General features: G+C 46.3%; 1 protein-coding gene across 2 annotated transcripts in view; it reads left to right on the top strand.

Annotated features, from left to right (window-relative positions):
• Positions 1-1,601: 1,601 nt before the first annotated feature.
• C6H1orf146 (chromosome 6 C1orf146 homolog) overlaps positions 1,602-27,294 on the top strand; it is a 29,791-nt gene continuing 4,098 nt past the window's right edge. The window contains exons 1-4 of one of the 2 annotated variants that reach the window (XM_068242614.1): positions 1,602-1,718; positions 5,489-5,570; positions 11,285-11,378; positions 25,697-25,865. In XM_068242614.1, coding sequence (XP_068098715.1) covers positions 5,502-5,570; positions 11,285-11,378; positions 25,697-25,865 — 332 coding nt within the window. In that variant the 5' untranslated portion in view covers positions 1,602-1,718; positions 5,489-5,501. The remainder of the gene's footprint in view (positions 1,719-5,488; positions 5,571-11,284; positions 11,379-25,696; positions 25,866-27,294) is intronic. The other variant, XM_068242615.1, reaches the window with a different exon arrangement.

Raw genomic sequence — 27,294 nt, 5'->3', positions numbered from 1 at the left:
AATCACTTGCGTTCCCAGCCTGACGGCCGGTGATGGCGAAACCGGAAGTAGCCGCCGGCGGGTCCAGGAGCATCAGAGCGACTCTACGTGGGCACCGATCAGCTGCAGGGGGCTGAGGGAAGCCCCAGGTGAGTAAAACTCATATTTTTTTTTTATTTCCAACTTAAGGTTCATTTTAACCACTTGCCGACCGCGCACTCATAACGCGCGTCGGCAAAGTGGCAGCTGCAGGACCAGCGACGCAGTACTGTGTCGCCAGCTGCAGGCTGATTAATCAGGAAGCAGCCGCTCGCGCGAGCGGCTGCTTCCTGTCAATTCACGGCGGGGGGGCTCCGTGAATAGCCTGCGGGCCGCCGATCGCGGCTCGCAGGCTAAATGTAAACACAAGCGGAAATAATCCGCTTTGTTTACATTGTACGGCGCTGCTGAGCAGCAGCGCCGTAAGGCAGATCGGCGATCCCCGGCCAATCAGCGGCAGGGGATCGCCGCCATGTGACAGGGGACAGCCTGTCACTGGCTGCACAGGACGGATAGCGTCCTGTGCAGCCCCGATCTCCGGGGGGGAGCAGGTAGGAGAGGGAGGGGGGAATTTCGCCGCGGAGGGGGGTTTTGAGGTGCCCCCCCGCCAGCCACACGCAGGCAGGAGAGATCGGACCCCCCCCCCCCAGCACATCATCCCCCTAGTGGGGAAAAAAGGGGGGCAATCTGATCTCTCTGCCTGCTACCTGATCTGTGCTGGGGGCTGCAGAGCCCACCCAGCACAGATCACTAAACACAGCGCTGGTCCTTAAGGGGGGGTAAAGGGTGGGTCATCAAGTGGTTAATAGCATTCAGGGAAAATCAGAATTGCAAATCGGAAACTGAATCTAATCGTAAATCGGATTTGTAGTGTGCAGGGAGCCTAAGACTAATTTTTAACTGAGGATTGAACTTCATCCCTACCAGTAGCTAATAGCCCCTTTTTACATAACAAATCTTCTTTTTCTTGATCGAAAATGATCACTTTTGGTCTGCTAATGGGAGAAAACCTGATAATTAATCAGATCAGATTGATGGAATTGATCTGAAAACCAAATCGATTCCATTAATCTTATCAAATTGGTTAGCCGTTTTCCTTTCATTATTGGGCCTGAACAATCGTTTTCGAATGATCATAACAATTGAATTGGACAATAAATGTGGGGCATTGTATCGTTAATGGCCATCTTGAGAGGGCTTGGTGGTTCATTGGCAGTGTTCAAGTCATATGCTAGAATACGGTGGACAGCATAAAAAAATCCCTGTGTACTACCAGTCTGTACCAATCTGTAAAGAGAAGTGCTATGCTATGTACACACAATGCAATTTCCCATCAGATTGACAGGTAATCGACGGGAAGTTGCATCATGTGTATATGCCCATACTGCTTCCGATTGTTAACGGGATTGATTTTCTTTTCATTACTTCACAAAATCCATCCCATTATTGACTGGGGAGCAGATTGGACAATTTGGAAATAATCAGTTTAAACCTCTGATGTGATGGGAAGCTGCATCGTGTATACTGGGTATTAGATCTGAGAATGATTGTTTACAGGTATGGCTCTGTCTCCTCCCACAGACACCATGTGACCATCATGAAGCAGCTCTCAGCTCCGGTTACCACAGAAACAAAGGCTTCTACTGCTGACAGGAATAGGCTGGCCAAACAGCATAACATACTAGTAATCTATTCCTACAGTAAGATTATTCTTTTGTGATTACTGGTAGTATCTTTGAATGCCGCAAATGTACTACGTTATTGGCTTGAAACCACTTACTCCATAATGAACGCACACGCCCCCCCGAAGTTCACTTTAACAGGATTTAACTTTTATGTATAGCCTTTTTCTTAGTTCTCACTCAGTGGCGTAGCTTAGGAGCTGTGGGCCCCGATGCAAGTTTTACATGGGGCCCCTTTAAACACTCGATTCATAACAAATGATGCGGCGCACCAAAACCTGCCAATGCCAACTACAGTGTCAGAGGTGCAAGAAGGGGATGGGGAACAGTTTGTAAAGCTGGCCACTAACGGTCCAATTTCTAGCGAAAAATCGTTCGAGCGATCAGAAATTCTGATCGGACGAAAAATCGTTCACTACACCATCAACTAACCAATCTTTACTTCCTATCTATCACGACCACCGAGAAAATCCAAATTTTCGTCCGACGAAAATTCATTCGGGCGACATTTTTTTCACTCGTTCATAATCGATTGTGTTCACCAATGGAGATTATTTACAACCAATCCGATCAGAATTTCTGATCGCTCGAACGATTTTTCACTAGAAATTGGACCGTTAGTGGCCAGCTTTAATGATTACCACTATTCAAAGTATCTGTAGAAGTGATTATTATGAGCACAGGACCAATAGAGAGCTAATACTGCAGTTCAGGGAGGGCCCTACGGGGCCCCTCTGGCCCAAGGGCCCCGATGCGGTCGCAACCTCTGCATCCCCTATTGCTACGCCCCTGTTCTCACTGTATTTATATAATTGCCATCAAATTACACTGCTTTACAGCACAGCCAACGTTCACAATGATTCAGTACAAAATTCAGTGTGTCCCAAATCTAAACCGGACAGAGGGATTTGTTTATAAAAACATGGACACCTCAGAAAGGCTCCTGTGATACGCTGCATAATAATATAACATGCAGTAAGTAAACCTGAAGAAAAGAAAAAAGTTAAAACAATCGATGCCAGCAAGTTTTTGATAGGAGACCTCTGCTGTGAGCAATCAATGTCCAAAGTTCAGATAAAATATATAAATCTATCAGCACAGGTCTCCTCAATTGCAGGTTAATTCATCATACATCCGCTTCACACATTAGATAAACACATGACCACCATCAACGAATATAGGAGTTAAAAAGACAATGTAATATTTACCTTCTCCAGTTCCAGCTGCTTTCCGATGGGCTCAGGCAGAAAAAGCCGAACTTGTTACATGTCCGCTGTTAGGGGGCTTCTAGCGTTGCCACAGTGGGATGGAGGAGGACAGGGGAAGCCTCGATAGGATCCCGAGGCTTCTCCCTCCAGAGGTAAGTACCCCCCCGGGGGACGTTTTTACATTTACAGATTCTCTTTAAGGCTTTCCAGCCGGAAACAACCCACATGATAAGGTTATGTCTATAGCTTGGCCAAATCCAAGGGGCACGGCAGTCTTCATGACTCCAAACTGTATGCCAGTCCTCTGCTATGGCATCTACAGATAACAACCCTGGATGGGTGGATGTTATGGTATGCAGTGTGAAAATAACATACTGTTTATTAGTACCTCTACATGGGTATGTATAAAACCGAAAGTATGTTTTTCACATCCGATTCTCTCCACTTGCCTGAGGTGCCTGATCGCTGTGGCCCTTTTTGTTTTTTCTCAGCCTCTGACGCTCTCCCACATTCCCTCCTCCCTCCCCTTCCCTCCTCCTCTCCGTAATCTTTATGGAACAGGAGGGCGATCCGTGTCTCAGCCTATGAGAGGACGGTGCTCCCCGGCCAATCAGAGGCCGGGGATCGCCGATCTCGTACAGCTCTGCCGGGGACCGCATCGCTGTACGCTTTTAAACAAGGGATTTCTTTCTTCTTTCGTTTACAAACAGCCTGCTAGTCGCGATCGGCGGCTAGCAGGCTAATCACGGAACTACATTCCGTGAAGTAGCAGGGAACTAATGCGCATGCGCGTGGCCGTTCCTGGGAAACTGCAGCCCCAGGACTTGACGCCAATCAGCTGCCGCCACGCCCATCGGCGTTAGGCGGTCCTCAGATAGATAAAGAGGACTTGCAGTGAAAATAACATAAAGAAAAAAAGTGCTTAAAGAGGCCCAGAGATGAGTAAAGGATACTTTTTTTTTTTACTTACCCGGGGCTTCCTCCAGCCCCATAAGCATGGATGTGTCCTTCGCCATTCCTCCCACGTGCCTCCAATAACCCGCAGTCTTCTCTGTTATTCGGCTCAGTGAGGTCAGCAGGGAGCCTTCTGCGCAAACGCAGAAGCCCCCGGCTGACGTCGCTCAGTCTGACTGAGCCCGACTGAGCCGAGTACTGGGGGTTGATTGTAGCTGAACGGAGTATTGTGGGAGTACAGCGAGGGACGCATCCATGTTTATGGGGCTGGAGGAAGCCCCAGGTAAGTAAAAAAAAAAAACGTCCCCTTTACTCATCTCTGAGTCTCTTTAATTTTTTAATTTTACAATAATTATTTATAAATGATTTAGTCAGATTTAGTCAGTGTTTGCACATTGTAAAATCTTTCCTCTTCCTGATTTACATTCTGAAATGTATCACATGGCATCATCTTTACGGCTGGCAGGTAATCTTTGTGGAAGGCGATGCTGCTTTTTTGGCAGTTGGAAGCAGCTGTTATTTTCCACAATGCAACAAGCCTCCCACATTGTGATGTCAGTACCTAGGTGCTGGCATCACAGCGTGGGATGGATTTTACCACAATATCAGCCATAGAGAGCCCCCTGATGATCTGTTTGAGAAAAAGGAAAAGAGTTCTCATGGGAAAGGGGGTATTAGCTACTGATTGGAAAGAAGTTCGATTCTTGGTTACAGTTTCTCTTTAACCTCCTTGGTGGTTATCATAAGTCAGGTTCGGGTTGGAAAAAACAAGCCAGGTGCGGTTATCCCGAGTGTGACTCGTGGTAGCTGCCAGCAGAACTGTGTAGGGCATAGCGCGCAGGGTGTGTTTTCACTCACCTTCCGGGAGATCCAGACCCCGGCAGCCATTCTCCTTCCTGTCCTCCGAGTCTCTGCATCCCTCGGGTGAGATTGCCGTTTGTCGTCATGACAGCCGGCGTCCTCACTATAGGGTTACAGCGCCAACCAGAGGACAGAGGGAGAACTGCAGCACCAGATCCCAGGGAGGTGAGTAAGTGCTGGGGCTGCTGTAGATCTCTCTGCTGTGTGATTCTCCCCCCCCCCCCCCCCCCCGGTTTTAGGGTCTAAAAGCCTGCAAAACATTCCACCACTTTTAGACCCTAAAATCTGGAAAGAATCATACCGCCAGGGTAATTAATTAGGGGTGGTTGGAAATGCCCATTTTCGATTTTGCGGGAATTCCAATTTCAGTTTTCCAATTTCCGAGGTTTTTTTTTTTATTTTTTCCTTGCCTCAGAGAATGCAAAAAATGACAAAAAAAATCGGAAAATCAGTCTTGTGATTGGTCTAAAATTACTGCAATATCTAATTGGTCCAATCCTTCTGAGTTATGTGATGGGGCTAAAATTACCAAGTTGCAGTAAATTGGATTGCCGTGGAATTGCGGTTTCCAAGTTCCGATCGGAAATGTGGAAATTTCAGTTCCGCGACATCCGAGCTAGCAGCCCTACCTTTTAAATAAGACATCTATTCCCAGAGGGTAAGAAGTTGCTGCTGAAACAGATTCTGAGAGGGAATCAGATTTGTACAAGTGTCTGTTAGCTTCATAGTTTTTAGTGTTTCTAACTTTTACGTCTTCTTGGTTAGGAATTGTTTAGAAATGGCTGCACAAAGTGTACAGGAGACTGACTGCTGGAGCACAACTGTAATCCTGAGTAACACTCTGAAGGTAGGGTTCACTGTCTATGCTTAATATTGAAGCATTTAAACTGTCGATCACACCTGCATAAGACCGGCCAGCGTTTCAGCAGCCTCCACTATGTTCCAGTCAGTGGCGTAGCTACAAACCTCTGGGCCCTGATGTGGAATCTGGATGTGCCCCCCCTCCCGGCAATAACAGCCCCCCCCCCCCCCGCAACACACACATATCCGAATCCCTATAGCTGTGCATGGCATGGCTATATCAATTCAGCTTTCCAGCAGCATGGGTGCCACGTTCAATTTGCAAACATACGCAGCACCCAGAGGAAATAGGGCAATTAGTAGCAAGATGCCAGTCTGAAGGAAAATAATCATTATGTGCGCAGCATTCACCAGATAATAATCATTATGTGCGCAGCATTCACCAGAAAATAATCGCTATGTGGGAGCATTCACCAGAAAATAATCGTTATGTGGGAGCATTCGCCAGAAAATAATCGTTATGTGGGAGCATTCGCCAGAAAGTAAACGCTATGTGGAAGCATTCGCCAGAAAATAAATGCTATGTGGGAGCATTCACCAGAAAATAAAAGCTATGTGGAGAGCAGTCACCAGAAAAAAAACGCTATGTGGGGAGCAGTCACCAGAAAAAAAACGCTATGTGGGGAGCAGTCACCAGGAAAAAAACCTACAAATAAAAAAGAAAATTCACTCACCTGGCCAGCCTCTGACGTGAGTTCCCCGACGTGCAGCCAGCCTCCCCCGTGCATCTCCTCTAGCGACGATCCTCTCCTGCAGCCAGTTTCTCCCGCGCTGACAGGCAGAGTGCAGGGCTACGGGAAGATGGCGCCCGAAGCCCTGTACTGGAGACACAAATAGTCTCCAGTGCAGGGCTTCGGCAGCCATCTTCTCGTAGCCCTGCTCTGCCTCCGGGAGCCAGTCACTGCGGGGATTTTAACACCTGGGGGGTCTAGGCCCCCGGGCCCCTCCCCGCCTCTTCAGTTCAGGAGGCGAGCCCAGTCGCTACAGCGACCGTTGCGACCACGGACCCTACGCCAGTGGTTCCAGTGCGGGCAAGGGCTGGCATTAATTTTTTTTCATCATAAAATAGCTGACAATTTTAAACTGTCCAGTCCAGGTTTTCTAGATCTCCTATGGAATCATAACTGGAGATCACTGGATATGCCTTTAGTAAATTAACCAGTACAATATATGTTTAGAACTGTTTGGCTTTAAAAAAAAAGAGAGAATGTAAAGGGTTAAAGGAAAGTCTTGAATACATTGCCCGTGGGCAGTGGCAGCGTCCGCACCTCTAATTCCTATGCCAATGTCTGTAGGGGGGGAAATATAATGCTTGCTGTGAACCCAAGACACACTGAAGTCTGTTAATGGGACACAGAGGTAAGTACTGACAGTATTCATATACCTCTGTGTCCCCTTGGCACCGCTCTCTGTCCCCACAGGTGGCTGCATTGTCCCCCCGAAATCTCCAACAAGCAGCTTGTATATGCTACGGCCAGAACACGAAGTTTGGCCACTTCGCGATCTGGCTGGCCACTTTGCGTTCTGGCCGGCCAATGTGCGAAGTGGCCGCTGCGCGGCGGCCAATGTTAGAAGTGACATTTAGTCCTGAAAGATTAAGGTCTTTTCCTGCGGGCAGATGTAACAAAAACTTAGTTAATTGTATGGAATTAAAGTGGTCTAACACCCAGCATTTCAACTTTGCTTTAAAAGATTGCTTACAGCTTAGAAACGATTATGCCAGATTTTTTTTTTAGCAGAAATTCACTGAATGGATTAAACATGACATTTTAGTGCTGCATTTAGCTAGAAATCCTCCTCCGGGCTTAGGTTTAGTTACAAATGTATCTATTTACAAAGTAATAAACAAACACTGCTCTGAGAGAACAAAGAGGGCTTCCCTGGCAGGCTTTTCAGAGGTCTAATTGCATTCCAAACAAAGATACATTTGTAACTAAAGATAAGAATGGATGCGGATTCCTAGTTAAATCCAACACTAAAATGTCATGTTTAACCCATTCAGTGAATTTCTGCTTAAAGAGAACCAGAGATGAAGCACCCTCTTGTATTTTACCTTATAAATCAGTGGGAACATGACAGTAAACACCTAATCTGCCCTTTGTTTCATTGTTCTCTGTGTAATCTGACTGTTATCACGTCTGATAAGAAATCCCGACTGAGAAGTCAGGCTGCTCCGTCTAGCTTTGCTACAGAAAGATTATAGCTAAGTCTGTCTTCTGTGGTGTTATTTCAAGCCCAAGCCTGCCCCCTTGTGGCTTTGCTATAATGACTCAGCAATAATCATTCCCAGCAAAGCCAGATTTAATTGCTCAGTCTGGGATTCTTGTGACTGCTGTTAACAGACACTTTTAGCAGTGAGGAGGAAACAGAGAGCATGGTAAGTGTTTTCTCTAATGTTCTTACTGATATACATGGTAAAATACACAAGGGTGCTTCCTCTCTGGTTCCCTTTAAAGGATACCACAACTGACATGTGGCATAGTGAGATAGACATGGGTATGTACAGTGCCTAGCACACAAATAACTATGCTGTGTTCCTTTTTTTCTTTCTCTGCCTGAAAGAGGTAAATATCAGGTATGTAAGTGGCTGACTCAGTCCTGACTCAGACAGGAAGTGACTACAGTGTGACCCTCACTGATAAGAATTTCCCCCTTTTTTATCTCTTTCTTGCTCTCAGAAGCCATTTTCTTCTAGGAAAGTGTTTTATAGTTGGAATTTCTTATCAATGAAGGTCACACTGTAGTCACTTCCTGTCTGAGTCAGGACTGAGTCAGCCACTTACATACCTGATATTTACCTCTTTCAGGCAGAGAAAGAAAAAAAGGAACACAGCATAGTTATTTGTGTGCTAGGCACTGTACATACCCATGTCTATCTCATTATGCCACATGTCAGTTGTGGTATCCTTTAAAGGGGAACTGAAGAGAGAGGTATATGGAGGCTATCATGTTTATTTCCTTTTAATCAATATCAGTTGCCTGGCAGCCCTGCTGGTCTATTTCTCTGCAGTAGTATCTGATTAAAACCAGAAACAAGCATGCAGCTAGTCTTGTCAGATCAGACTTATAAGTCTGAACCACTGAAACACCTGATCTGCTGCATGCTTGTTCAGGGGTTATGGCTAATAGTATTAGAGGCAGAGGATCAGCAGGGCTGCCAGGCAACTGGTATTGCTTAAAAGGAAATAAACATGACAGCCTCCATATACCTCTCTCTTCAGTTCCCCTTTAAAAAAAAATCTGGCATAATAATTTCTAAGCTGTAAGCAATCTTTTAAAGCAAAGTTGTAATGCTGGGTGTTAAACCGCTTTAAAGAGGATCTGTAACGTCAAAACGTCCCCTGGGGGGTACTCACCTCGGGTGGGGGAAGCCTCTGGATCCTAATGAGGCTTCCCACACCGTCCTCCGTCCTTCAGGGGTCTCGCTGCAGCCCTCCGTGAAAGAGGACGTCAATATTTACCTTCCCGGCTCCTGCGCAGGCGCTCTGACGGCTGTCGGCTCCGAAGTAGGCGGAAATACCCGATCGCCGTCGGGTCTGCTCTACTGCGCAGGCGCAAGTTTCCGGCGCCTGCGCAGTAGAGCGGACCCAACTGAGATCTGGTATTTCTGTGTAGTTCGGAGCCGAAAGCAGCCACAGCGCCCCTGCTGGAGCCAGCAAAGGTAAATATTGAATTTACAGTCGGGTCTGTCGCCGGCTGTTTGGAGGGCTGCAGCGAGACCCCCGTGGGACAGAGGACGGCGTGGGAAGCCTCATTAGGATCCGGAGGCTTGACCCACCCGAGGTGAGTACCCCCCAGGGAATGTTTTTGAGGTTACAGAGTCTCTTTAAGCCGCAGCAATGTAACAGATCAAGCCGCCGGCTTTAGCTCGCTCTCCTCCCCCCTGCCTCTCTCGTATACTGGGCAGGCGGCGGGGACATGCGTGTCCCCCCAGAATCGTTCGTCGCAGCAGGCAATCCTGCCGTTCGCTCCTGCAGAGCGGGTACTGGCAGAAGCGATGTCTGCAGCCTCCCCGCTCTGCTTCCCTGCAGCCACGAACGACTCTCGGGGACACGCGTGTCCCCCAGGTGCCCGTAGGAGAGAGGGGGGGGGAGGCGAGGAGGCAGAGCAGAAGCCGGCGGCTTGATCTGTTACATTGCCGCCGGCTTAATTCCATTCAATTAACTACGTTTTTGTTACATTTGCCCGCAGGAAAAGACATGAATCTTTCAGGAATAAATGTCATTTCTAACATTGGCCGCCGCGCAGCGGCCACTTCGCACATTGGCCGGCCAGAACCCAAAGTGGCCAGCCAGATCGCGAGGTGGCCAAACTTCGGGTTCTGGCCGTAACATATACATGAAACCGGAAGGGGAGTCCTTTGCTGGACTGGCACTCCTGCAGCATGCCCATTTCAGCCTCTGAGACGCCTGTTTCCCGCCTGCTGCAAGCTCGCTACCTCCCCACAAAATGCATAGAAGCAGGCCTGGATTTACCTCACAGGAGCCTATAGGCACAGATGTCCTGGCACCTTAGACTTCGCCCTCCATGGACCTACAAACATCCGCAGAACTGCACCACAATTGTTCTGGCTGGCCCCTATTTCCCCTGCCCGGTGTATGTAGGTAGCTACAGGTGCCCCTTAGTATTATGTTGCTGGAGGGGCCCCAGAGAAATGCTGAGCAGGGTGAGTAACCGCTCATTTACACTCTGCTCAAGACTCTACATAGAAAAGAGGGAGAGAGTTACTTGGGGTGGGAAAAGGGCCGCCTTTCCATCATCAAGACCTGGGTTCACATATGTAGGCACGTGCGTAGAGTGCCTTATGGTAAATTCGGCCCTGCACAGAAGGATCAACTGAGCATGCCTGGTGCTCAGGTCCTCTTGTGAGCCCTGGGTAGAGCCCATTTTGGATTACAGAAAAATGTTTAAAAAAAAAAAAAGAGTGAAAACAGCAGTGGAAAGTGGAGGATCGTGACCTGGTTCAAGTGATATGTGTTTTTCCATAAATCCTCAGGACGGTTCCCTCTAGCCTCCAGCCATCTTCTTCTTGGTCTTCAGGTTCCCTCTGACCGGTTGTGGCAACAAAGTCTTTAGCAAGTGATGTCAGTCTGTCCCATAGCTTCCCAGCATGGCAACTGTACAGCTTGGTACACACATCAAATTCTGATTGGCCTTCATACTACATGGAGTGGTAAAACTGGCAGATCATTGGCCGATCAAAATTGGGTGTGTATGCCAGGCTTTAGGATGCATACTCACATCCAGTTTTGATTGGTCAATTTGACCAATTCTCTGTAGTATCAGGGACAGATGTGGAGTACTGTGAACAGATTGTGTTCATAAGCTCTCATACTACATGGAGGTGGTAACATTGGCTAATCATTAGTCAATCAAAATTTGGATGTGTCAGCAGCAGTCCTATCAATCAAAGGCAATCTTTTACCATAGAGAGAAGTACAAGGAAGGGTAGGACTGGGGCTATCTTGGGCAACACAACATCCACAGGGTCTCCACTTCTGACTCTGAGGGAGTGGAGACCCACTGAAGTCAGGAGGGCTGGAGGCCAGGGAGAGCCTTCCGGAATATCAGAGCTGCTCTGGCCACAGGTGTAGGGTTGTAGAAATGCCCTAACTCCTGTGTTGCTATAACTTTGGCGTGTACTGTTTTGCTTTACATGTATTTTTCAATGGTGCAGTAAACATCTGATACTTCTTACAGGATCATGAGATAGCCACTGCTTTGCAAAGCCAACAGCATAAAATACGGTTTTCGGAAACTGTGCTAAGTGCCTCAGTCATTTTCCCTCTCTCTGGTAAGTAAATATAGAAGAGGTGGTGTACTATGCAGCAGCTGGGACATTAGCAGGGAGAGGTGGCAGAGTGTGTTTAGCGCTTCAGAAGTTGCCTGTCATTATTAGCCATGTGCACTGGCTGTTGTAATACCAGAGTGCCCTGGACTATTGATTATTTATCCTCAGAGTATTTCATAATGTAGGGCAGTGTAACGAATGTGGAATTATCTCCGTGGTCAGTGCACAACATGTGCGCTGACACTGCGGAAACTCTCCACAAGCGTTTAGATAAAGGAACCTAGCTTTGGTGCAAATGCACCTGTAGAGAGGAATTCCAACCGGCAGGTGGAGCTGTGGAGTGCAGAGGAATAAACCCTCTGCACAGCCACAGATGCCAGATGGAGATTGTACGAAGTAAAGCAATACAGGGCAAGATAGCCTCTCTCTCTCTCAAGAGAGAGAGAGAGTGAGCACAGGGACAGAATGTATGTATGTCCACCAATCTAGTGGCCACCCGGCGACGGTTGACATACAACAGCGAAGACCAAAGTGAGAAAGCAATCGCAAGAATGGCGATTGCTAATAGAGACACCAGACTGAGTAAAGACAGATCATAAAATGAATGAAGACAGAACCAATTAACAAACTGCAATCCAACACGAAGGAACAGACAGGGCTAGCTAAACGTGGTCGCCACACGTTAAGCGCGTTCAAGGCACGGTCGCCGCATGTTAAGCGCAACAGCGACAAAGCGTACCAACCCTAACTATTGAACACAAAAAAAGACGACAGACAAATAACGCGAACGCTTGCTAATCGGTTGCCTCACCCCAGACAACAGCAAGCGTTCGTGCTAGACAAGACAAACAGGAGTAACCAGTAGCAACCGCAGCTAAGGTTATACTCCAAGAGTCAGACAAGGGAGATTCACCGCCTCTACTGCTAGGGCGAATGCGATCCAAACAAACAGAGTGATTCACTATCAGCTGCCGTTGGAGAAAGTGCAATCGCAACAGATAAGACAAGACAGAACCAGGCCATACAGATAATTAACAATCTGACTGCACTAGAAGGAATGCTAGTGCACTCCCAAGGATAACAACTCTAACAATATTAGCAAACAATCAGCAGAGGGGCTGAAACTCAAGGTAAGTCCAGCAGAACCAAACCTTTATGACCAGCAGGGAATTCTGGGAGGAAATGGCATTTATACTGCAAGCCTTCAAAAGAGGCAGAGCTATCAATAACCAGATGAGTGAATGCAAATCCCTCACCAGAACAGCAAGTCTGAAACTTGCAGAGTGAAAACAGGTCTCCTTTCCAGGGACTTGCAGCATGCAGATCTGAAAAATGGTCAAAAAGTTGCCTGCCTGTGCAGACAGCAGAGCAGATCATTACAGGCAGTCTGCTGTTGCAGAAGCCAGTAATAAAGCTGCTGACAGCTGACTTCTGTAGTGAGAAGAGAAGCAAGCTCTGGGCAATTTAGATTAGCTTGATTGCAGGTAATCTTATCTCTTTTTCCAGCGCCCCCTCCCACCCTGTTGTCCTCCCCCACGACCCTTTCCTCTTCAAATTTAAGTGGCTTATTTTAGCAGCATGTGCCTGCCAAACAGCACTGGTGAAGTCTGCAGTCCTGATGAGTCCTTCCTGCCATTTCTCTGGTCTCACCAGGCTCTCTGTATTGTGCCTCTACCTCTTTATCCCACCCCTCCTCCTATGCATCCCCCTCTTTCGTATGTCCCCGTTTTTTCTCAGAGAAGCTCACAATCTAACCGTACCATAATCATAGTCTTAAGTCCTACCATATTATTATTGTGAATTTACAGTATATAGCATTGACATCTTCTGTAGCACTGTATACAGGGCCGGATTTACAGTTCAGGAGCCTATAGGCACAGAAGTTCTGGCGCCCTAAGCCCCGCCTATCAGCACAGGCCACACCCCCAACTCACGCCACCTTTTCTTACGAAAACTAATGTAGATATTACCAAAGGCCATTAGAGAACACTAACAGTATGCAGATATTGCCAATGACAGGCAGAATTTACCAAATATATGATATTACCAACAACAAGAAGATAATACTAATCACAAGGCATTAATACACATAACACAGTTTCTAATTGCAGGCAGGTACTAATGAGTAGATTTTAGTGATGGGTAGATTCTATTTATAGGAAGGTTTAGGTAAGCAATATGGATGGTCTGTGAGTTGATCCAAATTTGGTTGCAATTAGTCTGCTTGTGGGAAGCAGCACACTGTTTGGGTATATCCAAGTGATGTCACACTAAGGACTGAGCTCAATCCTTACAGGTGACACTTATTATAATAGGCGCCTCATCAGTCCTCAACGGATACCTTAATCCTAAACATATCATCAAATTGATGCCCCGTGTGTGTGTGTGTGTGTGGGGGGGGGGGGGGTTGTGCATGTGCTTACTGTGTTTCCCGTGTCCAAGCATCTGCGTCCGTTTGCCCGTTTTCCTCCCGTTCAGAGTCCTGGTCGGCACCCTGTGACCCTCACATACTATGCTGTGCACGCGCAGTTTGTCCGACGGGTACGTCTTGGTGCGAGAGTGCGCACGTAAAGCACTTGGAGGTTCCCAGCAAGTGCGGTCACAAGGCGCCCAAGTGGACATACTGCGCATGCACAGTGTAGTATGTCTGGGCTTGAGAGTGCCAACAGGACCCTTAGAATGGGGAGGAAAATAGGCAAACGGAGGCAGACACCGGCCCACGGGAGGTGCAGTAAGAATATGTACAGCTCCCCTCACACACAGACAATTTGAGGATATGTTTAGGACTAAGATATCCTTTAAAAGAAATATCAGGCATTCACGAAAATGTGGAAAATGCGATGTACTTACTTGTTGCTTCCTCCAGCCCCGGAAAGCTATGTGTCCCTTGCTACAGTTCTGCTCCCAGCTGGTCTCCAAAGGTCCCCTCTGTTGCAGATGCTGACCTGGCAAGGTCGTTATTTTCTGCGCCAGTGTGCGGCTGCTCGTGATCACGTAGCCGGGAGATTTGTGTGCAGATGCAGCACTTCTGCTCCTGCACAGAACACTCCCGGCTACGTGAGCGTGATCCTGCAGGAGCAGAAGATACTGACATCGCTGGGTTGGCATCTGCAACAGAGGGGACCTGCGGAGACCAGCTGGGAGCAGAACTGTAGCAAGGGACACATAGCTTTCCGGGGCTGGAGGAAGCAACAGGTAAGTAGATTGCATTTTCTTTAAAATACATATTTCCTTTAACCCTCACTGATCTGTAGCTGAGAGACTACATTACTTCCTCCTTCTAAACATGTCCCCTTCTGAGGCAATCCTATGCTTCCCCTTACTCTTTCATGTGGTTCCCCTCCCCATTTTACACCTAGTCCTGGCCTCCAGCAGTGTTTTCACAGAGTGACACCTCAGCACTGACCAGCTGTCACCTGATCTGATCAGAGCAGCAAATACATCTGATCAGGTCAGGTGATATCTGGACAGAGCTGCCTGTCACCCTATGGAAACTTCACAGGGTTGTCTCAGCAGGGGGGACTGTTCAGGAGGGGAGGGGGGAGCATTATAGTCTCAGGTAGGAAAAGGAGGGGGGGGGGGAGAGAATCAAAGGTCCCAAGCCTCTCTGCATAAAAGATTAGCCACTTACTGTCCCTGTAACTGCCTGCAGATGTCCTGGCTGCAATGCAGGTAGTCTGTGTAAATGCACGCTGGTCCTGTAACTGTGATGTCATGGAGCAGGAAGGAATGGCATCTTCAAAAGTCCCGGGCACAGGCTGAACCAATAGACACAGGGAGGGGGGATAAGGGCAGAGCTGTAGCCCATCACGCTGTGCAGCAATCATCCTAAAGCCACATGTAACATCATTCCCTGCTGCTCTCCCCACCACTCGCCTGTCACTTTACCTTTGCCTGCACGATGAGAAATGGAAGGGGGGACGGAGCTTTATGTATTTGGCCAAGCTCCACTTCCTCTTCCTCCCTCCCCCTCTAGTGACTTCGGCAACTTTCTCCCCTTATAACCCCCGGCGGCTAGAGTGAAAAAATAAATAAAGCCAGCCGGAGGACAGTGTACGCTGCTCTCATCTCCCCGACACCCCCGTCCATGGCACCGCTCTCACACTGTCTACATCTCACTGTCCCCCAATAGAATATACACGGGGCGGGGGGCGGAGTTGTAATGTAAGCAGTGCAGCCGAGGCGGGCAGTGGTTCCTCAAACTCCCAGCCAGCAGCAGACGGACAATCTCACCGCCCCCCACCGCCTATGCACGCAGCTAGCTGTTGTTCAAACAAGTTATAGCGCTGCGTGCAGGCATGGAAACGGCGGCCGGTGGGCGGGAAGAGCAGGGTAATGAATGTGTGTGTGTGCATGTGTTGTCACTAGCCACCCGCAGCCCGCCCCTCTCTGTAGTTGCAGCCACGGCCACACCATTGTCATGTAAATGAGGGCGCGAGCGGCCGCTATTGCACTTTCACTAATTTCAATTTAAAGGGGACATGACACAAACCCGCCCTTTAACCAATCAGGCGCCTGTAGGCACGTGCCTAGTGTGCCTTATGGTAAATCCGGCCCTGACTGTATAGCATACAGAGATTCATAATGGTTAGCTCTGTCCACATGCTGACGTCTTACTTTTCCCCCAAAATGTGACTCCTTTTTTCCCCCAAAATCCCCAATTTGCAGCAACACGCTCGGTGCCCCAACCAGTCAACCCTCCCATGAAAAAAATTGGCTTTTTTTTTTTTGCGGCGGGGAGGGGGGGATAGGTTGTCTGTAAATAATCAGCAGTGTCAAATTTCCTAGGTATGCCACTGCTGGATCCCATTGTAATGCGAGATTGCTTGCCCTGAGGGCTATGTGCTACGTACATTCAGAAGTGCCGCAACCTGATTTGGGTGCGGGGTTTAAGGTTGCAGGAAATAGTCGAAAGTAGATAATCAGTAATTTTACAGATATTCTACTACTTAATTCAAATAGTGAAATATCGGTTATATCTGCCGATATTTTACTATGACCTAACCTCTCCTTACTCTCACATAGGACCCCCTGGTGGCACCTAAACTTAACAACCCTCCCTCTTGGCAACTAAGCTTGACCTCCCAACCCCTCCCACACCCACCCCACCTAACTATAACTCTCAAGCTAATTTGTGCACCGCTACTTGTAGCTGCAGTTTGCCTAGTGGGCGCCCAAATTTGTTTGTGCTACTTTTAGCTGTTCCACATGTGTCATTCTGCGGTCAACTGTACTGAGTCCTTACTTTGAGGGCCGTCCATGTGCTGTTCTGTATTCCATTGTAGTGTGAGAGTGCTTCCTCTCAAGGGCCGTGTGCTGTTCTGTATTCCATAGTATTGTGAGAGAGCTTGCTCTGTTGCCATGTGCTGTTCTGTATTCCATTGTATTGTGAGAGTACTTGCTCTGAGGGCCGTGTGCTGTTCTGTATTCCACTGTAGTATGAGAGTGCTTGCTCTGTTGCCACGTGCTGTTCTGTATTCCACTGTATTGTGAGAGTGCTTGCTCTGTTGCCATGTGCTGTTCTGTATTCCATTGTATTGTGAGAGTGCTTGCTCTGTTGCCATGTGCTGTTCTGTATTCCATTGTATTGTGAGAGTACTTGCTCTGAGGGCCGTGTGCTGTTCTGTATTCCACTGTAGTATGAGAGTGCTTGCTCTGTTGCCATGTGCTGTTCTGTATTCCATTGTATTGTGAGAGTGCTTGCTCTGTTGCCATGTGCTGTTCTGTATTCCATTGTATTGTGAGAGTGCTTGCTCTGAGGGCCATGTGCTGTTCTGTATTCCACTGTATTGTGAGAGTGCTTGCTCTGTTGCCATGTGCTGTTCTGTATTCCATTGTATTGTGAGAGTGCTTGCTCTGTTGCCATGTGCTGTTCTGTATTCCATTGTATTGTGAGAGTGCTTGCTCTGTTGCCATGTTCTGTTCTGTATTCCATTGTATTTTGAGAGTACTTGCCCTGAGGGCCGTGTGCTGTTCTGTATTCAGCTGTATTGTGAGAGTGCTTGCTCTGTTGCCATGTGCTGTTCGGTATTCCATTGTATTGTGAGAGTGCTTGCTCTGAGTGCCATGTGCTGTTCTGTATTCCACTGTATTGTGAGAGTACTTGTTTTGAGGGCCGTGTGCTGTTCTGTATTCAGCTGTATTGTGAGAGTGCTTGCTCTGTTGCTATGTGCTGTTCTGTATTCCATTGTATTGTGAGAGTGCTTGCTCTGTTGCCATGTGCTGTTCTGTATTCCACTGTATTGTGAGAGTGCTTGCTCTGAGTGCCATGTGCTCTGAGTGCCATGTGCTGTTCTGTATTCCATTGTATTGTGAGAGTACTTGCTCTGAGGGTCATGTGCTGTTCTGTATTCCACTGTATTGTGAGAGAGCTTGCTCGGAGAACTGTGTGCTGTTCTGTATTACATTGTGTTGTGAGAATGTTTGCTCTGAGGGCTATGTGCTGTTCGGAATGCCACTGTATTGTAAAGCCTCGCACACACTTCCGACTACTGTCGCCCTCAGGGATCGGGACATGATCTCGGTTCAGGACACAGGCTATACAGACGCATCGCTAGTGGAGAGCAGCAAATGGATAATGTGCAGCACACGACGGAGGCGGAGGAGCCCGGGGGAGAGGAACAACCGAGGCGGGATCAGGGCCGGATTTCGGACAAGGTCACTAGGCCTTGACTTAGGGCACCACAGGAGCAGTTAGAAGGGGTAGGGTAAAAAGTGGCAGGGAGGCTAGTCCCGAGTTGTCCCTCACTAATAAGTATGCTTGTTTGCGTAATATTGGGGAGGATGATTCAAGAGTAGCAATGCTGTAGCAGGATGTGCTCCTTAGCAACCAAGGGGCAGACTGCTGTAACGAGAAAGGGAATAGGAGTGCAACTAAGGCTAGACAGGTACTGGTGGTAGGGGATTCAATTATTAGGCGCAAAGATAGGGTAATCTGTCGAAGAAACCGTGAATGCCGTACAGTCTGTTGCCTCCCGGGTGCTCGGGTTCGGCATGTAGCGGAAAGAATTGACATTATTGGGTGGGGCTGGGGAAGACTCAGCTGTCATGGTACACATTTGCACCAATGACAAAGTTAGTGGGAGATGGAAGGTCCTCAAAAATGTTTTTCAGGTACTTGGAGATAAAGCAAGGACCTCCAAGGTGGTGTTCTCTGAAATACTGCCAGTGCCACGTGCTACATCTGAGAGACAATAGGAGCTTAGGGAGTTGAATAAGTGGCTGAGAAATTGGTGTAGGAAGGGTTTGGGTTCCTGGAGAACTGGGCAGACTTTGCAGTCGGCTACAGGTTCTACAGCAGGGATGGGCTGCACCTTAATGGGGAGGGTGCAGCTGCATTGGGGGAGAAGATGGCTAAACGGTTGGAGGAGATTTTAAACTAGGATCTGGGGGGAGGCGGGAAGATAAAGTCTTAATATGTAGACAAGATAAGGTAAAAAGACAGTGGGAGCCTAATATTATGGGGGGTGGAGAGGGGGGTGGGGACAGTGTAAAGATTAAGGAGGTTGGTAAAACTTCAAGTAGCCCATTTCATGTAAAAAAAAATTGGTAAATGTGGTGGTAAAAATATAAAGTGCATGGTAACCAATGCTCAGAGCCTTGCAAATAAAATAGACAAACTAGAGTTCATTCTGAATGACAAAGGCTATGACATTGTGGGAATAACCGAGACATGGATGGATGAAAGCCATGACTGGATAGCTAATTTAAAAGGATACAATGTGTTTAGGAGGGATAGAAAAGGGAAAAAGGTGGAGGGGTTTGTCTCTTTAAGAATTCTTTTACAGCTTTCCTCATTGATGAGATGGAAGAAGATTGCGAAGATGTGGAGTCCGTTTGGGTAAATATTCATGGTGGAAATAAAAGTTGCCAATTGCTTATTGGGGTATGCTACAGACCACCTCATATTAATGAAGCTGCAGAACTGCGATTACTACAGCAGATTGAAAAAGCTGCAAGTAAAAATGAGGTCATGGTTATGGGCGACTTTAACTTTCCAGACATTGACTGGGGTATTGAGGCTACCCATTCTGGTAAAAGCAGCAGATTTCTGGCAGCACTACAGGACAATTACTTGACTCAAATGGTAACAGAACCAACTAGGGGAAATACGTTACTGGATCTGATCATTTCTAATAGACCAGATAATGTATCAAATGTGCAGGTTCAAGAACATTTGGGAAATAGTGATCACAACATGATAACGTTTGATCTGGTGACTGATAGGCCACGGGGCAGCGGGACCACTAAAACTATGAATTTTAGAAAAGCAAAGTTCAATCAAATTAGGCAGGCACTAAGTTTGGTGAACTGGGATAATGTACTACAAGGGGAGGACACTGAAGGGAAATGGCAAGCTTTTAAACTTATTCTCAATCAATATTGTAGTATGTATATCCCATATGGAAACAAAATGTCTAGGAATAAAAAAAAGGCCTCTATGGATGAATAGAAAGGTTAGAGATAAAATGAAGAGGAAAAGGAATGCCTATAAGGTCCTAAAACAGGAGGGGACCGAGGCTGCACTAAGCAATTATAAGCAGTGCAATAAAAATTGTAAAAAAGAAATTAGGCTGGCAAAGATCGAAGCTGAAAATCAAATCGCTAGGGATATCAAATCTAACCCCAAAAAGTTTTACAAGTACATCAACTCTAAAAAAAAGAAAGGTTGACTGTATAGGACTCCTAAAGGATGAGGGTGGGAACTCAATGGTGGATGACCAAGGTAAGGCAGAGTTATTAAATGCTTTCTTTGCTTCTGTCTTCACAAAGGAAACAGCACTGTTGCAAATTACAGAGGCAGAAGAGTCTCAATCTTCTAACTGTAATATTAAATACTTAACGCAGGAAGAAGTGAAGGCAAGACTAAATAAATTAAAAATAGACAAGGCACCTGGCCTGGATGGCATGCATCCTCGGGTCCTAAGGGAATTAAGGTAGCCATACACTGGCTCGATTCCCGGCCGTTTCGACAGCAGATTTGATCCTGGGATCGAATCTGCTGCCAATCGTTCGCGGTAAACGCAGCCGCCGATCCGATTCCCTCCCGGAATCGGATCGGTCCGTCGATCGCGCCGTGTGGGAAATTACCCTCGATCGTCCGCGGGTAAAGTGCGCGTCGCTAGCGGCGGCCGATCTGATCAGGTATACATTACCTGAGGCTGGCTCCTGGGCGTCTTCTCCGTGCTGCACGGCTCTGTTCCGGCTCCATCCATCCCGGCGCTTCCTGTGTCACTGCAGTGACCAGGAAGTTCTAATAGAGGGCGCTCTATTTGAACTTCCTGGTCACGGAGTAACACAGGAAGCGCCGTAATGGATCCGGAACAGAGCCGTGCAATGCGAAGAAGATGCCCGGGAGCCAGCGTCAGGTAATGTATACGGGGGGGGGACAGGCGGCAGGAGCAGCTCAGCAGATGGTGAATCAGTTTCAGGCTGAAATCGATTCACAATCTGTTTGCAGTAAAGGCAGCCATACGATCCCTCTCTGATCAGATTCGATCAGATAGGGATCTGTCAGCTGGTCGATCTAATGGCACATCGACCAGTGTATGGCTACCTTTAAGTTCAGTTATAGATAAACCCCTTTATCTTATCTTTTGTGACTCTCTTTCAGCTGGCAGAGTCCCAGTGGATTGGTGTACAGCCCACGTTTTCCCATTATTTAAGAAGGGCAAAAAAATCAGATCCAGGAAATTATAGACCTGTAAGCTTAACATCAGTTGTATGCAAACTATTTGAGGGGTTACTAAGAGATACTATACATGACTTCATAGTAGAAAATAATCTTATTTCTCAGCATCAACATGGGTTTACTAAAGACAGGTCCTGTTTGACTAACATGCTCAGCTTTTATGAGGTAGTGAATGCTAATATGGATATTGGGAATGCTGTAGATGTGATATACTTGGACTTTGCAAAGGCTTTCATCACTGTTCCCCACAAAAGTGTGGTGCAAAAGTTGAGGATGCAAGGACTGGGGAAGAGTCTGTGTGCATGGATAGGGAACTGGCTAATGGACAGAAAACAAAGAGTTGTGGTCAATGGATCATACTCAAAATGGGAGACTGTTAGCAGTGGGGTACCACAGGGGTCTGTTCTGGGTCCAGTGCTCTTCAATTTATTTATTAATGACCTAGTAGATGCAGTAGTGAGCAATGTTGCTATTTTTGCAGATGATACAAAATTGTGCAGAATCATCAACTCTCAGGAAGATAGTGTCATATTGCAACAGGATCTGGATAGGATGGCTATATGGGCACATAAATGGCATATGAAATTCAATGTTGAAAAATGGAAAGTCATGCATTTTGATCGTACCAATGGTCTAGCACCATACAAAATAAATGGGATACAGTTGGGGACATCAAACTTGGAGAAGGACTTAGGTGTACTCATCGACAACAAGTTAAATAATCGTACTCAATGTCAAGCCGCTGCAGCTAAAGCTAACAAAATTTTGGGATGCATTAAAAGGGAAATAAAAACTCTAGATGCTAGCATAATATTGTCCCTGTTTAACTCTCTAGTAAGGCCACATCTGGAATATGGAATTCCGTTCCGGGCACCACATTACAAAAAAGATATTGCAGTTTTAGAGCAGGTGCAGAGACGAGCAACTAAATTGATACGTGGGATGGAAGGTCTCGCTTACCAAGAAAGGTTAGATAAACTAGGTTTATTTAGTCTAGAGAAAAGACGCCTTAGAGGGGATCTAATTAACATGTATAAATACATCAGAGGGCAATTTAAAAGCTTGGCGGATGAGCTTTTTGTCCCTAGGCCTTCTCAAAGGACTAGAGGACATGATCTGCGCATAGAGGAAAAACGTTTTAGCCATTTATTTAGGAAAGGGTTCTTTACAGTAAGAGTGATTAAGATGTGGAATGCATTGCCACAGGAAAAAGTTATGCAAACTCTATACCTGCATTTAAAGGGGGCGTAGATGCTTTCCTTGCGTTGAAAGGCATCCATGGCTACAATTACTAGGTGATGCCTAATGATGTTGATCCAGGGATTTTATCTTATTGCCATCTGGAGTCTGTATAGAATTTTTCCCTTTTGGGGCTAATTGGACCATGCCTTGTAAGGGTTTTTTCGCCTTCCTCTGGATCAACAGGGATATGTGAGGGAGCAGGCTGGAGTTGTACTTTGTACTGGTTGAACTCGATGGACGTATGTCTTTTTTCAACCAAAATAACTATGTAACTATGTAAGGAGCAAGGGCACCAAAGCAGCAGGCTAAACTGTTGCAGCTTGCAAATGCTGCAATGCAGGGAGATCAGGCTAGCGCTGCTAGCTGCCTGTTTAACAGCCACCTTGCTCTCTGTGTACATTTGCATTGTGGCCATCAGCTATGGACTTGGGCAGCATTGGAGACGGAAAGGAAGAGGAAGCTTCTGCATTGGAGAGGAGTGGAGAAATGAGTGACACTGATGGCTGCTGCGGCGTGAAGGTGAGCTGGCTACCTATACTGAAAAGGGGATGGGAAAAGGAGGGACTAAGGGAGTCATCTGGCTACCTATTCTGGAGGGAGGTCATCAGGCTACCTATACCGGAGGGAAGGGGGAGGGGTCATCTCCCTACCTATTATGAACGAGGGCGGCTGGTGACAGTGGCCTTGGGCAGAAAAGAGTACAAATCCGGCCTGGGCAGGATGCATTCAGGTGAGATGATCCACTATGCTGGATCTGTAGTCGATGTATCGGGGCTGCTGTACACACACTGGGCACTCACCCAAGGCGTTCTTGCGTGGCTGCTTCGGCTTGGCTGTTTAATTAAGTTGTGTATGGACCTTGCTCTTAGGGCCCTTTTCCACTTGTGGCGATTGCGATGCTGAATCGCAAATCGCTAGCGATTTTTAAATTGCTAGGTTTGCTAAATAACATAAGAATCACGGTAGGCTTTTTCCACTACCACGATTCTATTTTTACCAAGCGCAATCGTGCTGCGAAACGATTTTTAGCACTGCATGCATAGCAAAATCACAATCGCGGGAAAAAAATTAGGGACTTGCTGAATCGCAGTCCCTAGAGGGTCCTAAAGGCCATGTACTGCTCTGAATTTCATATGGTGAGAGTGATTGTTCTGAAGGCCATGTTCTGTGTTCCACTGTACTGTAAGGGTCTTTTTCTAAGGTCCATTTTGCTGTTTTTTATTCCATTGTATTAAGGGAATTCTTCCTGTGGGAACTGTTTGCTAACCAACCATATTGGCACTCTGTTATTTTGTCTTCGATGGAACACCAGAGGTGTTCTGTTCAGGAGCGATGAGATGAGACGTGTGCACTTTACTGTTCACAACAGGTCGGCAGTGAACGAGTTCACTTGCCTGACAGTCATCGATGTTCACCTCGGGCAGGAGATGGTGATAGACGGTGTCAGCTGTACACAGTATATTTCAGTGTTTTCAGGTTATACAGCTGATTCATGTGGGCGCTTTTATTACACCTCAGTACATCAGCCTCCTTTGTCTGGCTTGCCAGTCTTAGATGATAATGATTAGTATGCATAGGCCATGAGGTAATTGCTAAAGTTGTAACTATGCAACAGGATCCTATTGCAAAATTAGGACACGGTCCATTCAGAATATAATATACAAAGAGATAAAGAGACACAATTTTCAGCATTTGGTCCTTTTTTGTGCTATCCAGGGGGATAATATTATATAATGAGTCCTCAATCTTATATAAGGAGTCCTGGCAGCTCTCCCACCACAATCTTACAGAAATTCCACTACTGAGAGGATAAAATGTCTTCATAAAGCCGCAAATAGCAACTACAACTGTAAAATTGGTGCTGGAGCTGCCTGAAATAAACTAGTGGGCCACTATTTAATCATAAAAATTGATTGCAATTTTAGAATTTAAAAGAAATATACAGTAAAAAAAAAATTGTATAAATGTAGTTTGTGAAATACCGGTACTTGAAATATAAATGAACATTTGTGGTTACCCACAATGCACACCTACTAAATATGCAAATTATCCCTTTCCGCCCTTGTTAAGCCAAGCAAGCATCCAGAACCGCTGGTTTATAGCAAGCCTATAGCTTTAAGTTTTACGCAGCCATATCAAACCCATATCAAATGTTTTAAGAAGGCAATTACACCAAGCTTTGCTTTTTTAGTAGGAGGGCTTTTTGGTTCCTTTCATCCCCCTATACATTCCTAGTAGTTTGTGTCACCCTGAGCTGCTTGGTTACTCTGTTGAAATATAAAGAGATATTATGATGATTGGGGTTCTTTTTAGGGAAATTTAGTTATCTTTTAAGCCATAGATTCAACTTGTTGATATTCTATATTTTGAGATACAGAGTACTTTGTATTGTAAACTCTCAGTTGAGACTGCCCTAACTCTCAACCTACAAGAGAGACTAGTATCCTGACTTTCTGCTTCATGCCCACATCTTACATTATGTACCTACACAACAGGTACAGTAAGAATGTCACGCAAGCAATAAAAGGCATGCATGAACACACTTTTATATCTTTCACCGCATGGTCCACACACCACACTGTGTGTCAGCTGATGACTCGCATATGGTTACAAAAACTCCTACTAGGTTGCAATATCGTTGAACTGGAAGGCACTACCTCCTGGCATTTGAGCAGCTAAACCTTAAATGCGCTGTTTTGACATCCACTGTAGTGACATATAGTAGAATGCAGTAAATTATTCAGGATACCCACTATTATGGTAATTTTACTGGTTTCAGTATCAGAGACACTTTTTGTATCTACATATTGCTGTGTATTGATTGTATCCCTATAGTCCTACTGGGGTTAAAGGGTACCTGAAGTGAGAGATAGATTTTTACTTTTAAACATTACCAGTTGCCTGGCTATCCTGCTGATCTCTTTGGCTGCAGTAGTGGCTGCATCACACACCTAAAACAAGCATGCAGCTAATCCAGTCTGACTCCAGTCAGAGTACCTGATCTGCATGCTTGTTCAGGGACTGTGGCTGAAAGTATTAGAGACACAGGATCAGCAGGAGAGTCAGGCAACTGGTAGTATTTTAAAAGGAAAATGCCACATCCTTCTCAGTTTAGGTTCCCTTTAAGCCTAGGGTGATTAGCTTTGTGGAATCACTACTACTGATCACCTGACAGGACTAAATATGTCACCATCTGTGGTGAAATTCAAAAAGTAATTCAGGGAAGGTATTTATAATGGGAAACCACTGACTAAATAATGCATAAATAATTATAAAAATGTTCTTTTAAATACAGTTCATCTTTAAAGTGGTTTTTGAAGAACTTCCCCTTTTTGTCCCATAAGACACATCTCATTTATATTTACAATTTTTTTCCCTTCTGTATTAGGTATTGCCTTTTTGTTGGTTAATAGTCAGGAGCTGTTTAATACTCCCAGAGAAACTCTAGATGATAAAATCAAGCGATTTATATCTGTTCATCGCAACAGCTTCTTGGCGATAGTGGCAGATTTCCACGGACCGGAGGAATGGCACCTGATGTTCAATATCCAGCTGAGGTATAGATTTATATTTCATTTGACTTTCCATTTGCTTTGCTTCTTGTAAACATGACCAGCTCTGAGTGTGAGTGCATTCAACTGTGAAGCCAGAGAAAATCATGAATACAGAGCAAGGATAACTACATGGACTTCTGCAGCAGCTCAACCAGCTTCTCTAGGAAACACAACATACAATTAGGCGTCCAAAAGATCATTTCAGCATGTGGCAAAACGATTAAGGCTCCTCTCACACTGACACTGAAAATGTTACAGTTTACGGAAAGGATGTGAATGGATCCTATGCAAACCAAGTGGATCCATACATATCAGTCCATTTGGAATGGATCTGTTTGTTCCGTTCCAACAAGTGGAACACAAGTTTGGGTTCTGCATAATTTTCCCGGATCAGTTGAATTATGCAAATCGTGATGGAATCAATGCTAGCCTATGAGAATTGAAGGTGTCCTTTCTCACTAGCCTTGTTGCCATGTAGGTTTTGCACAATAATCGCCTGCCACCATCCATTCTGATCCTCCGCCAATGCTGATGCCGCCGACCATTCTGGTCCCTGATAGAAGAAACGTTGGTATGCAGTTCCCAGAGCCCTACCACAAGCATCAGGCTTCCATTGGTTTGCAAAAGACTAATGTGCATTGTCCCTCCCCAAGGAGGATTCTTATTGGTTCACAAAGTAGTGGACCAATGAATATCCTCCCTGGAGCTTATGGAGGATTCCATTGGTCCATTGCAAACCAATGACAGCCTGATGCCTCTGATGGGGCTCATGGATTGGCATACTGACGTTTCTAGCATGCAGAGTACTCAAACGGCGGCAGGGGAGGAACGCAAAGGTCATGGCGACAGGTATCAAGCGTGTGGCATTGCAAAAACGGATCAGACGTAACCAGATGCAACTAAGAAACAGATAAGTTTAAACAGGCAACACATACATTTTTACAGGATCGGGTTTTCATCCCGGGCAGTGTAAATCCAGCCTTAGAATGATACATTGGCAACTTCTGGAGATAAATGAACAGCAGTGTTCTCCCCAGGCTTTTTTAGCCGGGTGCTGCACCCGGCTAGATTTGGTGGCCACCCGGCTGTCATCGGCTCACCTCCTCCTATGCTGTAAGCAGAGTTGCCCTGCATTTTCATCTCGCCCCACCTGGCTGCTTTTTCATGCCACTCGGCTACTATTTCATGCCACCCGGCTGGAAAAAAATTCTGGGGAGAACACTGAACAGACTTATAGCTTTAGAGACAAGTAGTGACTCAGACTGGTCAATGAGATGCACAAAAGTTTAACTTGCATGGAAAATGTGGGCACTTCCCTACATTTCTGAAAGGACCAATTCCATACTGCATTCAATTTGCATTTACTTTGCATGCACATCAGAATTACTTGCATCTTACCTACCTTCCCCGGCAAAAATAAACGTAAAAAAAA

The sequence above is a fragment of the Hyperolius riggenbachi genome, chromosome 6, assembly GCF_040937935.1.
Source record: "Hyperolius riggenbachi isolate aHypRig1 chromosome 6, aHypRig1.pri, whole genome shotgun sequence".
NCBI classification, from domain to species: domain Eukaryota; kingdom Metazoa; phylum Chordata; class Amphibia; order Anura; family Hyperoliidae; genus Hyperolius; species Hyperolius riggenbachi.
Note: the sequence above shows the minus strand (reverse complement) of the source record. Positions and strands in the feature narration are given on the sequence as shown.